Source organism: Pholcus phalangioides, unplaced genomic scaffold, assembly GCF_987345545.1.
Source record: "Pholcus phalangioides strain wild (caught in Gottingen) unplaced genomic scaffold, Ppha-v1.0 ptg000010l_1, whole genome shotgun sequence".
NCBI classification, from domain to species: domain Eukaryota; kingdom Metazoa; phylum Arthropoda; class Arachnida; order Araneae; family Pholcidae; genus Pholcus; species Pholcus phalangioides.
Genome location: NW_028301603.1, coordinates 20,194,944 through 20,209,666, shown reverse-complemented (window position 1 = coordinate 20,209,666; position 14,723 = coordinate 20,194,944). Strand labels below are relative to the sequence as shown.

At 41.3% G+C, this 14,723-nt stretch overlaps 1 protein-coding gene across 2 annotated transcripts in view; it reads right to left on the bottom strand.

Annotated features, from left to right (window-relative positions):
* Nucleotides 1-200: 200 nt before the first annotated feature.
* LOC149081081 (uncharacterized) overlaps nt 201-14,723 on the bottom strand; it is a 34,497-nt gene continuing 19,974 nt past the window's right edge. For both annotated transcript variants that reach the window (XM_089237308.1, XM_089237307.1), the window contains exon 2: nt 201-1,603. In XM_089237308.1, the coding sequence (XP_089093434.1) occupies nt 563-1,603 (1,041 nt within the window). In that variant the 3' untranslated portion in view covers nt 201-562. The remainder of the gene's footprint in view (nt 1,604-14,723) is intronic.

Below are 14,723 nucleotides of genomic sequence, written 5' to 3'. Positions count from 1 at the left end.
GTTTCTGGAGGAACTAAAGGAAACTGTAGCGGAAGCCATATGGAACATTATTCAGTCAAAAAACCGATTTCGCAAAAATGTAACATAGACCGCTATTCGTCAGAACCTTTCAATTATTGGCCCACAAAGGTCTGTGTAAGTGGGTTCTCTATCAAGTAATCTGAACACATTAACATGAGTCAATCAAGAACAACACGACGTGAGAATTCACTTTTTAATCATGAAGAAAATATAGTATTTGAATATCTACATAATTCACTGTACATGAGCACACATGTAAATGTCTAGTTGCGAAAAATACAGAGGTGGTATACCTCTGAAAAATACACAGCTGCAATTTCAAGTCACGCTGACCTGTGGAATGTTCTTATATTGGATTAGGGCCAACCCAACAGCACCACGAGCACCGTTTCCCCCTCAACCTGCTGGGAACATCCCAGCCGGGATATGTTCCATCCTGAGAAGGAAAAATCATTATGTCGGATCCCATTATCACATGGTGTTGGGGAAGGGAGGGGTGAGGCACAATGCTTTGAGACAGCCCTACTCCTAATTTTTTTTTTTACGGTGTAGGCGGGGGAGGTTGCAATGTCGTCGACGAAGTACCAGCCTGTTTGTACTCAGGTGATGGTGGGAAATCTTCGACCGTCACTTCCTGGAAATCGTCCTGGTAATAATAAGTCTGCTGTTGAGGTGAAGCAGCAACGTACTGTTCCGATGATGATGGCGTCATGTTGTTGTTGTTGGCGTTTTTAGATCTTTTCAAGTTGAACATGACGTTGTCGATCTCGTGCATCGCTATCTCGCGGGTGTCCTCGTCCAGGGCACGCAGTTTCATTAACAGAAGCTGGACGAACAAATCGCAGTCGTCTTTCGGGGCCTGCGGTTTGGAGGCCACTTGTTTCAGGTAACGATAGGCCTCGTCCATCCGCTTTTCAATCTCGTGGTAGTGACGATAATCTGCAGCGTTCAGCATGTTCCCCACGTGTCCTCCCGGGTTCAGCATGTTTCCGGCGTGTCCTCCAGGGTTCGGCATGTTTCCCGCGTGTCCTCCAGGGTTCGGCATGTTTCCCGCGTGTCCAGGGTTCAGCATGTTTCCCGTGTGTCCTCCAGAGTTCGGCATGTTTCTCACGTGTCCTACCGGATTCAGCATGTTTCCCACGTGTACTCCCGGGTTCGGCATGTTTCTCACGTGTCCTTCCGGGTTCAGCATGTTTCCCCCGCGTCCTTCCGCACGATTCAGCACGTTTCCTACGTGTCCTCCTGTGTTCAGCGTGTTACCCATGTGTCCCCTTACCGTGTTCAGCACGTTCCCCGCGTACCCTCCGGCGTTTATCATGTTCTGAGGATATCCTCCCATGTTCAGCATGTGCTGAGGATATCCTCCCGCATACGTCTGGTTCTGAACTGCATCCTCAGCTCTCCGTTTCATACATGGCGGTCCACCTCGATTGGGGGGCACTGCTGATCTTACTGTGGCTTTGGTGTCATCAACTGTTCGTGGTGGTGGTGCTGCTGCTGCTTCGTTCTGGCTGGCGCTATTATTGGAAGGCGTGTCGTCGTCCATCAGTTCGATGGAATTGTCGTCTGAATCAGCTAGGTTCTGAAAAACAAAAAAAGAATTATCCTTCAGAACCTACCTAAGGGTATATGGTTAAGATGTCCAACCCAACCCCCAAATAGGGGGAGGGGGGGGGGGCTGGTTGTGTAATGCAATCACATCACAGCCGGCCCCTAGGGGCATACGCTTTGTTCTGAAGGTCAGACATGAATCCAGCCCAGCAGGAGAGGAAGTGCGCACTCGCTCCAGTTTCGGAAGGAGACACTCGCTCCAGTTTCGGAAAATAAAGTAATTTAACCTAATGTCTCTGTCCCCGGGCTCCCACTCTGCCCCGTGACTGAAAGACAATGTTAGCCACTAATGACCTACGCTTTGCAATATTTACATTGCGGGGTTAACAAGTTACATTTACAATTAGTTGCAATTACATTTACAAAACATTTTACAAGTTTGTTCCTAATTTGTGGGTCTCCCGTTAAGGTCAATCTCCTGCTACCAGAATTGGTCGTTCGTCCCCGCCTTAATCCTATTTCTTTTAAATAGAGTTTACAATTCATTCCCGAGCACGAATATATATATAATCTACACTTATTTTCTCCTTTCGATCCTTATTGAAGGATAACAATTGAAGTTCCAACAATTGAAACATTGAAGTGGTCTCAAATGCTCTGTAAGTCTCAAAGCCGCTTGAAAGATAATCTTAATGCAGCTTTGGTAAGTCTATATCTTTGCCATCCGCAAAAGATCGCTTTTGCCTCAACAAGTGTTTTAAACTCACTAGGGCCTACTTGGATAATCCAGTTAACACCTCTGGAGGTGGTATTTTGAGATAATTTTGACTTTATCTCCACCGACTCCATTTAGATTCTCTTTCACCGAGGATAGGAGTTCCCCTTCTACGTATAACAGATTTGTTTACTGCTTGCACTAGTATTTTTGGTATGGCATCTGGGTGGTGTTTTCAAGGGAATGGTTTTTAAAATAAATTTTTTCTTTTTCTTCTTTATGAATACAAAAAGGTATTCTTTATTATTTGGGTATCCACACACTAACAGGAAGTGTTATGGTGGAGAGCAAGGTTTTATTTTCTTCAAATAAAGTAAAATGTTATCATGAAAAGCAGCAAAAAATCATGGCGGTATATCACATCATATGAGAAATTAGCTTCTCGAGAATGGGAAAAATTGCAAAATATAGACTTTTTTAAGGCATTTAGTGGAATTTTGTGAAATGCATGAATGGACATTTTTATTTTAGGAAATATAATAGAAAATGTAAATAAGAAATTAATCATTGAAATATTTATCACTCAAATATTGAATTAATGACAACATACTGTTACCTGGAACCTATTTATTCGTATATAATCAATATACACTATGGAAATAGAATATGTACTTAAGATGGAGAAAATGATTTTTTCCAGAGGGAAAAATGGAAATACACAAGTATTTTTTGAAATAGAATGGTTTGTACCTCTATGAAATGCATAAATAGGCATTCTAATATTGGTTTAGCAATGGATAATGTAAATAATATATATTTTAATAATATATAAAATTTATAAAATTTTTATAAAATATATAACATTTTTTTCATTCAAATAATTGAAAAATGATAATATAATGTCACCTGGAACCTATTTATTCGCATATAGTCAATATATACCTTGGATATAGATTATGTACATAAGATGGAGAAAATAATTTTTTTCCCCAGGGCAAAAAATGGAAATATATAAGTTTTTTTGAAACAAAATATTTGTACCTCCATGAAAAGTGCATAAATGGGCATTATAATATTGGTTTTGCAATTTATAATGTAAATAATATATAGATCATTGAAATAATTTATCATCCAAATAATTGAAAAAATTATAATATACTGTCACCTGGAACCTATTTATTCTCATATACACTCATGCCCATAAATTAAGGATAATACCAGCTCCGGCAAATAAAGGTTCAGAAACAAAACAAACGTTACTTATTCATAAAACCCATTTATTAAACAAAAGATAAAGAACAAAAACGATGGCGTATGTATGATACCATTCATAAAAACTACGATTTTTGCTCCCTGGAGCAATTGTAAAAAATATCTCCTTTACAAAAACTTACTATTACATGGTTGGTATGATGGTTAATACATTGTATGTCTCCCATGCGATGAAATAGTCCGTACAACGCCTAGGCATGCTGAGTATCAAATTATCGATCTGATCTTGGGAAAGATCACTCCACTCAGCAAGCAATGCTCTCCGAAGTTCCGGTACACATGTAGGAGGTGGTTGACGGGCTGCAACTCGTCGGCCAAGCATGTCCCACACATGCTCTATCGGATTCAAGTCAGGTGAGAATGCTGGCCATTCCATACGGAATATGTTATATCTTCAGATTCAAGGCATTCGTTTACGATGTTTGCTCGGTGAGGACGGGCGTTGTCATCCATAAACACAAATTCTGCGTCCATGGCACCCCTAAACAAACGTACATGCTGTTCCAGAATAATGTCCCGATAAATTTGGGCTTTCATGGTTCCGGTTTGAACATGCAGATCTGTTCTGGAACCCATTATAATTCCACCCCAAACGAGCAATGCTGCACCACCGTAACGGTGTCGTTCAGTGATGTTGTCTTGGTGGTAACGGGTACCCGGCGTTCTCCATATGAAAGTCCGACGTGAATCAGACTGCAAGCTAAACCTGGACTCTTCGGAAAACATCACACAAGCCCACTGTGACGATGTCCACATTGCATGTTCTCTACTCCAGGCTAATCGCTGCCGACAGTGAGTTGCCGTGAGCGGAACACATCTGACAGGCCTGCAAGCATATAGACCAATATCTCCCAAACGTCTGTACACGGTTTGCCTTGAAACTGTGGTACCCGTGGCTGCAGATAGCTGACGAGACAGGTCGGATGCTGTGCTCCGTCTGCTTCTTTTGGCAGTTACTGCCAAATACCGGTCTTCATTCGGCGTTGTAACTCGGGGGCGACCTGTACTGTAACGTCTATTGACATTTCCGTTATCTTAGAATCGTTGCCAAAGCCTAGAGATGACACTTTGGGCAATTCCAAGTTCCTCGGATACTTCCATCTGAGTACGCCCACATTCCAGGCGGCTGATAATTCTACCACGTAAAAAATCATCCACATGCGCCCTCTGTGTCATAACTATTCGCTTATGGCACTGAGCGCCTTACAGAACTCTTGTGAACAATTTCACTTCTTTGCCACCATTCTTTATATACCCCCCTCTTACACTCTCGTCATTGTGACGTACTACCGGCATCATCTGGTGGCTTCCTGAAATTTGCATATCATTCTTGCAGATGTGTGCGATAATTCTACAGGTGAAATTTTTACTTTAGATTTCGATTTCCGTGTGATTCTGAATTATCCTTAATTTATGGGCATGAGTGTAGTCAACATGCATTTAGATATAGATGAAGTACAAAAAATGTAGAAATTAAATTTTTCTGGAGTGGAAAAGAATATATACATGGGCGGGCATTTATGAAACAGTTTAGTTGTATAATTCTGAAATGCATAGAAGGGCATTATTAATATATAATGTAAATAATATATGGAACTTCGAAACTATATATTATTCATATAATTGAAAAATGACAACATATTGTCAACTGGAAGCTGTTTATTGGCACATAATCAATATATGTCATAGATTTAGAATATGTACAAAAGATGAGAAAAAAATGGAAGAAAAGCAAATGCAAGTGCAAGAGGTAGATTGAGAAGATAAATTGATCACACAAAAAATAGAGAGAGAAGGGATTATAAAACATTTTTTGGAAGTGAATTTCCATGAAAATAATGATATAACCGATTCCACATGTCATGCCCGAGTGTGCAAAAGGGCATCAATAGTAAAATTTTTTTAAGCAAGTATTTTAATGAAGTAAGATCTAAATCACACCCATTCCCGGGGGAGTCTGCAAATGGCAGAAAAAAATTTATAAAAAACAAATCTTTGATCTGAATTAGACTGAGGGTCTTCCTTTAACAGTCATTCATAGTGATCACGACAATAGTGATCTCCATGTTGAAAGAGATGTAGGCCCTTAAATAAATAATTTTGGGTCTAGCGCTCTGCACGGTCACGGTCACTAGTATTTTTGGTAAGGAAACTATGAGGCGGATAGGCTAGTAGGGAGAGCCTTACTAGCCTATACGCCTCATAGTTTCCCCTTGAGTTTATCACTCTTGAATTCTTCTACTGCCTTCCTAGAGTCCTCGCTGCTCTGTGTTTCCACTGTGACTGTTCCTGCCTTTGTCACCCAATGGTCCTACAGCCTCACTCTCAGGGTCCACGGATCAAAGTGTAATAGGTTCTCAGTCTCTGTCCGAGATTTGGTCTGTATTAAATTTCTTGTTTTTCGTCCCTTTTCTTGTCTAGTTTGGCCTTTTCCCTTCTCTTGTTTTGCTTCCTTTTCTTTCATAATCTCCGCGAATGACTTTGGGCTGCTAGCTTCATGTGTCATCCCTTGTCCTTTCCTAACCATTTTTAGCATATTACCGATGCTATTCGTGACTATTCGAAAGACCTCCTCTATGTTAGCTTTCGACTTTTCCCACCAGTCTTTGTGTTTGTTCTCCCATATCCAGTAAGCCGATTTTGGTCACTCCTCTATCAAGCATCACATGGAGCTGTGTAGCCTAACTAGGTCCAGTTCCTCCTCTTCTATGCCTTCCCTAGATAGTTCTTCTATCACTTTGCGTACAGATTTCTTGAGACTTTCCTGCAATTTATCTGTTATCTCCCTTCGGGCAAACATCTCTTCTAGATAAATGTCTAACGTCTCCACCTCATGTTCTGCCCTATCTGTCTTCCTAGTCAATTCTCGAATTTCTATATCCTTGTCCAGCAATTGCTTTTCAACCTTTTCCTCAACCTCCTTTTCCAAAAGTTTTTTATCTTTTCACTGCGTCATAGACACAGTCAAGGACCCTTTCAGTTTTTCAATCTCTTCAGCATGAGATTTCCTGATCATCCTAGCCAACTCCTCTGCACGTGAATCCTGTATCTCGCCTCTTATCTCCTTCACTCGATGGACAAGGCCTCGATACGGGTCTTATCTAACTCGATTGTCAGTTCAGCTATTTCAGCCTTTGTGTTGTCAAGTGAGTCAGCCTTCCTGCTGTCAGGTTGTGTAAGTCTTGGGGAATCAGCTTCATTATTTTATATACATTTAGATCATACATGTTCAACCAATGCCCCGCGGACCAAATGAGTCATTTGGTGTGACCCGCGACGCGTCAACCCTAATTTTATAGAAATGAACCGTTTTGTATTAAGGGAACTAAATGCACATTTTCCGATCACTTAAGTGACCCACGCTGCAGTTCCTCGTCAATTGAGTGAAGTGGCCCGCGGCATATTTACAGGCGACAAAGGTCCAGAAAATAAAAGCGACCCGCGGCTCATTCAGAGCTCACCTCAGTGACCTGTGGCGATTTACAGATCTCGAGTAGCATGTGACACAGTTCTATATCCCTCAAGTGGCCCACGGCCGTTTACAGGTAAAGTGGCGTGATATTTACTGATAACTAAAGTTACGTGATATTTACAGATCACTCAAGTGACCCATGGCACATTTAAAGCTCACTTGAGTGACTTGTGTCACACTTACGGATCATTCAAGCGGCCCGTGGCATATTCAAAAGCTCACTTCAGTAAACCACGCCGATTTACAGATTCCTCGAGCGGCCCACGGCACAGTTCTAGATTACTCAAGTGGTCCGCGGTCATTTACAGATAGCATAAGTGACCCGTGGCACATTTGTAGATCACTCAATCGACCCGTGGCACATTTGTAAATCACTCAATCGACCCGTGGCACATTTGTAGTTCACTCAATCAACCCGCGGCACAGTTACAGATCACTCAAGAGGCCCGCGGCACGTTCAGGGCTCACCTCAGTGACCTGCGGCAATTTACAGACATCGAATAGCCCGCTGCACAGTTTTAAATCACTAAAGTGGCCCATTTACAGATAACTGAAGTGACCCCAAGGGCAGGACCGTCATTTCAACTTTTTCCAGGGGGGGGGGGGCAAAGCACATGTACTCAATGTATGTATATATATATATATATATATATATACTAGGGGGGTTCTGCCCCCCTGCCGCCTTTGGCGGCCAACCCCCCCCCCCCCCCCCCCCTACTTCTCTCCCGGACATATCTTGTTTATTTCGTCCCACTTCATCAGCGTGCTATGGAAAAGGGGAAAGGGACGTGTGAAAGCACCAGCCTACTGAAGAAGCGAATTTTAATGAAAATAATAATAAAGCAACAAAAAACAAATGAGATTCATCAAGTATCCCCAGAAAACTTCCCCATGGGGGTCCCCAGATTCAATTCGCTGAATTTCAGTGGGGCCCCACACTGGATATATCTTGGGCTACCGATGTGTTGCAAATTTTACAATGTTAAACCACAAAAATCAATGAGATACATTCAGGGGCACCGAATTACAACCTGCCAACATTTCCATGAAGCCCTGACCTGCAAGCTTGTCGGACACCCCCCTGTGAGAATTTTTCATTTTTATCAATTTTACAACGAATAAAATCCAGGGCCCCACATCCAGTAGCGGGGACACAATACGCAGATTTTTAGTGGGGCCCCAGACTGGCTATATCTCGGGTTTCGGCTGTGGCAAATTCTACAACAGAAAAGAATGAGATTCATCCAGGGCCCCCAAAATCAAACCTGTAAACATGAGGCCCCCCCAACTTGGAAGCTTGTCGGTCATCCCCCGGTGCGAGTGCTATGAAAAATTTTCATTTGTATTCGTTTTACCAACGAATAAAATCCAGGGCCCCAAAATGAAACCTGTAAACATGGGGCCCCCGACTTGGAAGCTTGTCGGTCATCCCCCGGTGCGAGTGCCATGAAAAATTTTCATTTGTATTCGTTTTACGAACGAATAAAATCCAGGGCCCCCAAACAATTATCCGGGACACCAATTCGCATACTTTTGGTGGGGCCCCAGACTGGCTTTATCTCGGGGTTCCGCTGTTGCAAATTCTACAACAGAAAAGAATGAGATTCATCCAGGGCCCCCAAAATGAAACCTGTAAACATGGGCCCCGACTTGGAAGCTTGTCGGTCATCCCCCGGAGCGAGTGCCATGAAAAATTTTCATTTGTATTCGTTTTACGAACGAATAAAATCCAGGGTCCCCAACCAATTACCCGGGACACCAATTCGAATACTTTTGGTGGGGCCCCAGACTGGCTTTATCTCGGGCTTCGGCTGTTGCAAATTCTACAACAGAAAAGAATGAGATTCATCCAGGGCCCCCAAAATGAAACTTGTAAACATAGGGCCCCCGACTTGGAAGCTTGTCGGTCATCCATCGGAGCGAGTGCCATGAAAAATTTTCATTTGTATTCGTTTTACCAACGAATAAAATCCAGGGCCCCAAAATGAAACCTGTAAACATGGGGCCCCCGACTTGGAAGCTTGTCGGTCATCCCCCGGAGCGAGTGCCATGGAAAATTTTCATTTGTATTCGTTTTACCAACGAATAAAATCCAGGGCCCCCAAAATGAAACCTGTAAACATGGGGCCCCCGACTTGGAAGCTTGTCGGTCATCCCCCGGAGCGAGTGCCATGAAAAATTTTCATTTGTATTCGTTTTACCAACGAATAAAATCCAGGGCCCCCAAAATGAAACCTGTAAACATGGGGCCCCCGACTTGGAAGCTTGTCGGTCATCCCCCGGAGCGAGTGCCATGAAAAATTTTCATTTGTATTCGTTTTACCAACGAATAAAATCCAGGGCCCCCAACCAATTACCCGGGACACCAATTCGCGTACTTTTGGTGGGGCCCCAGACTGGCTTTATCTCGGGCTTCGGCTGTTGCAAATTCTACAACAGAAAAGAATGAGATTCATCCAGGGCCCCCAAAATGAAACCTGTAAACATAGGGCCCCCGACTTGGAAGCTTGTCGGTCATCCCCCGGAGCGAGTGACATGAAAAATTTTCATTTGTATTCGTTTTACCAACGAATAAAATCCAGGGCCCCCAAAATGAAACCTGTAAACATGGGGCCCCGAAGCTTGTCGGTCATCCCCCGGAGCGAGTGCCATGAAAAATTTCCATTTGTATTCGTTTTACCAACGAATGAAATCCAGGGCCCCCAACCAATTACCCGGGACACCAATTCGCATACTTTTGGTGGGGCCCCAGACTGGCTTTATCTCGGGCTTCCGCTGTTGCGAATTCTACAACAGAAAAGAATGAGATTCGTCCAGGGCCCCAAAATGAAACCTGTAAACATGGGGCCCCCGACTTGGAAGCTTGTCGGTCATCCCCCGGTGCGAGTGCCATGAAAAATTTTCATTTGTATTCGTTTTACCAACGAATAAAATCCAGGACCCCCAACCAATTACCCGGGACACCAATTCGCATACTTTTGGTGGGGCCCCAGACTGGATATATCTTTTGCTTCCGCTATCGAAATTTTTCAACGTTAAAGCAGCAAGAAAACAATGAAATCCATCAAGGGCCCCTGGAAATGAAAACTTTTTACTTATACGTGAAATCTTCCCCAGGTTCCCCGACCCTGTGTTGGGAGCACTGCTGTTGTGTGTGTATATTATACATATATATACCTCTCGGCATGGACCTCCCCCCCCCAAAGGAAGGGCTGACAGGGGCCACAACGATTCTTATCACTTTTTGATTTTTCACACTATAAATTAATCACAGAGGGGCCCCTGAAAAGCTGGTTTGGGGGCTCGAAATCTAAATTCCAGCCTAAGGGCTCTGCTGTAGGATGTAGTAAGAGGATGTAGGAGCCTCTTGGTACATGCACATAGCATGGTCCCGATGGGTCAAATGGGTCCCGATATGTGAATATCGACCCAATATCGATATATGATATATGATATCATATCGATATATGAATATATGAATATGAATGTGAATATCGATATATGAATCGAACCCACTTCCGTAACAGAGTTTCCGTCACTCAAAAATTTCACCCACTTCCGTCACTCGGTTGCTTAGCAACAGGCCCTTTTCGAGTTTGTTTGTGATTTTATATTATAGAATAGATATATATACCATTTTTAGTGTATTTTCAAAAGCCCCCCCCCCCTAAATGACGGGCCTGCCTAAGGGGCATTTAAAGTTCACTCGAGTGACACCCGCGGCACATTAAATAAAATAAACATAAAACACGCGCAAAAATAACGCAAACACACATAAAAAAATCTATATATATAAAATACAAGATATACAGAAGACTGGATGTTGTGAAGATATTTATTATTTGAGATGTTAATTTTTTAAGGAAGGAAAAAACTCATCTCTGCCCCTACCGGGAGTCGAACCCGGGTCCCTCGATTGCCGGACGAGTGCTCTGACCACTAAGCTACAGAGGAGATAGAGATTTTTCTTCGCTAGAGCGTATATATGCCGAACAGAACCGTGCAATGGACGGTGAAACCGATCAGCTAATAGCTCATGGACGACGAGCCACCAGAGGGCTATATATATGACATGTATATATATAGCGCTATATATATTCATGTCATATTCCCTCTGAAGGAAAATCTCTATCTCCTTTGTAGCTCAGTGGTCAGAGCACTCGTCCGGCAATCGAGGGACCCGGGTTCGACTCCCGGTAGAGGCAGAGATGAGTTTTTTCCTTCCTTAAAAAATTAACATCTCAAATAATAAATATCTTCACAACATCCAGCCTTCTTTATATCTTGTATTAACAAGTGGAGAGCGACATTCATGTCATATATATATAAAATTCATTTTCTGTCTGTCCGCTATACAAATCTACAATATTAGATCGATCGTCACCAAATTTTGCATATATACTAAATGGGACCCGACTTGAACGATAGGCTACTTTAAAATTTCGTCAGAGCAGGGCAAATGCCCCAAACGGGCGAAAAACTGTCGGGCAACAATGGTTTTTGGGCCTCAACAATCACTTTCCGAACGTTTACTTTGGTTACCGTGGTTCCCTAGCAATGCGTTTCAGACGTGTATATGCCTTTATAATGGTTTGCCACTTTTTCAATCCTCCCAGTAATGAGGCTTTTCGAATAGACGTCATAATCATCATCAGCAATCGAGGGTCAGGCAAAGGATGATTCCCATAGAAATCAGTGTTATAATTGCCGATTTTACTGTAGAAATGCGGAAATTTGGTGGGGGTTTTCCGCCCCATCCATAATTTTAAAAGTTGTATTTAATCCTCGATACTTGAAATATTGAGTTTGCATAGAGATATACGAAGCCCAGGAGACTAAATATGAAGTGGTTAGCCGGACCTACTTTTGAGATGGATATCCAGGCAATAACATTGATTTCAACTTTTTATTTATATCTTCTCAAGCATGAAAATTAATGCCTCCGTATAGTCTTTTGATATTTATTTTCATGAATTCATGTAGGTTAGGATATTTTGAAATTAATTATGAGCCCGTAAAAAGTGGATCGAAAAAACTCCACAGCTTTAATTAAGCATTTTTTGGAAGCTGAAATAGGCAGAGATAGATAACCTGAAGTTCAGGCGGGTGGAGGTGGAGGTTTATCGAAATACCTAGCGCCCCTTAAAAAAAGAAAAATATATATTCATTTCTACGTTTCTGTAAATCTAGATTTAATTATTTCATGAATAGCGAAGTCGATATATTGGTTAACTTGCACACGGTTTGTATGTCCCTCAAGAAAAAGAGAGGGAGATATCACGTGATCCAAAAAAGGTTCATTGAAGAAAACCCGGGCAGCGCCGGGTATTATAGCTAGTCTTATATATAAATGTGAAAGTGTGTATGTATGTTCTTTATACAAATCTACAGTTTTAGGCCGATCGTCGCCAGATTTTGCATATATACCAAACAGGTCCGGGATTGAACCGTAGGCTACTTTAAAAGTTCGTCAGAGCTGGGCAAATGCCCGAAATGGGCGAAAAACTGTCGGGCAACAATGGTTTTGGGGCCTCAACAATCACTTTCGGAAAGTTTACTTTGGTTACCATGGTTCCCAATAATGCGTTTCAGACGTGTATATATCTTTACAATGGTTTGTCACATCTTTAATGCTGCCATTATAACAGTTTATTCCTTTATAATGGTTTGGCTCTTTTCTAATACTTCCAGTAATTGAAGAAAACCCTGGAAGCGCCGGGTATTTTTGCTAACTTATATACAGGGTGGCCTGTAAGTGCTAATGTGGCCTTTATCTCATCAACCGCCCATCGTAAAGGTATAGTTTCAATTTAAAAAATGCTTTAAAGGCGTTTGAATAAAATTCGCTGCACAAGCTGGACATATGACGTCACTAACAACAGAGAACAACAACTACGACGACAAAACTGAGAACAGAACTGTTCACCGCCAGCTGATGAACTCAATGCTTGCCTCAAATCATCAACACTCTGACACGAGGTTAAAAAAATATTATTATCCACCAACATATGCGAGTTTCAACTGCAAAACTACTCAGCACTGCTATCGCTTTCACATCAAACGTGGCAATGGAAGAATTCCCGTAGATCCAAGCACTGGACTGATTACGCTCCCAAATAGATTTTGCCAGTTGTTAAATTCAGTTCCAGAACTTGCAGACAAAGTCTTCACCAACATTCAACAAAATCATTGAAACCACGAGTGGCTTTGTGAGAGAGCGATTCTGGCACCGAAAAATGACAGTGTTAACAAGATCAACGAAAAAATCCTAAGGAGACTCCACATCTTACAAATCGGTTTACACTGTCACAGACTCAGCGCAGACGGTTCAGGGGGTGAACTATCTCTGCGGTCCTTAGCGGAAAAAAAGTAGTTGAGCGCCGAAAAGTCCTTAGCTGGCCAGTAGTTCGACTTTTCGATACTATCTCTAAGCTAAGGACTTTTTTTTAGTAGTTACTTAGGACCGCTGCTAAGGACTGCCTAGCACCAGTCCTAAAGCAGCAAGAAAAGTAGTTCACGGCGGCCATCTTGGAAAAGAGGAAATTTCGTCTCTGGCCGCGAGTTCTCGCTGTGATATTTAGTGATGAAATATGCTGTTTTTTTTTTCGAATTTAACAATTTTTTACGATAATAATGACAGATAAAACTTAGATTATGTCTTCGATGTCATCAAAGTTGAAGTGATTCATCATTATATCCTGCAAAACCAGATGTTGACATCGGCGATCGAAGCCACGACGAAGTGCTAGCATGTTCATTACTGAGGTAAGAATTATTTTATTGCTATCGAACTATATAAGAAGAGTGTTTAGAAATATTCTTAGTATTTTTTTGCTCGGTAAATGCGTTATTTAAAAATATAAATGAACATAATGTCACGCAATCAATGGGGCAGTGGATCCCACTTGGTAATGCTGAAAAATATCAAATAGCCCATGTATACTTTGGATTGTATTGAAAATATTTACATGGCAAATGAAACATAAATCTGCAATTACGATAATATCAGATTGAAATTTTACATTCTATGTTTTTTGCCGTATTAATTTTTTTCAATGAAAAATTATGTCTAAATAAATTGAGCATGTGTGTAAATAAATAATTTGAATATTGTTGGCACAATAAAAATTGTGCTTGGATGACTATGCTATGAATAATCGCCTATAAATAAGGAAATTGAAAATTTGTGTTTTAGATCAACCTCCCTTCAATGCACAAAGTAACTAATAAGCTACAATTCATTGATAATAAATTATAGCACCTAAATGACAAAAAATTTAATTATTTTTTTGTGATGAGTAATGGTGAAATTGAAATAAAGCATGGTGAAAATTGGCAGTAATGTTAAATATTAATTTTTGTGAAACTCGTGCACTAAAGGATAGATTTGATATTTTGAACTGTTCAAATGAACAATATTGTAATACTTAGTGGAAGTTAAATTTTGAGAAAAAAATCATGTGCCACTTCCTGAAAAATTGCACTTTGTAACTCGCTCTGAGATGAGGAATATTTAATAAGGAATCATTATATTGTTTTGTTGATATGAAAAATGAAATTCGTACAATGGGACTAAAAAACAAAGTTGGAATTTCAGGCACAGTTTTTATTGAGGTATATACATTATAACTAGAGGAAGCAGATTAGTGTTCGAAACGTACTACTACTTCAGTATTTGGGTTATGGCCTTGC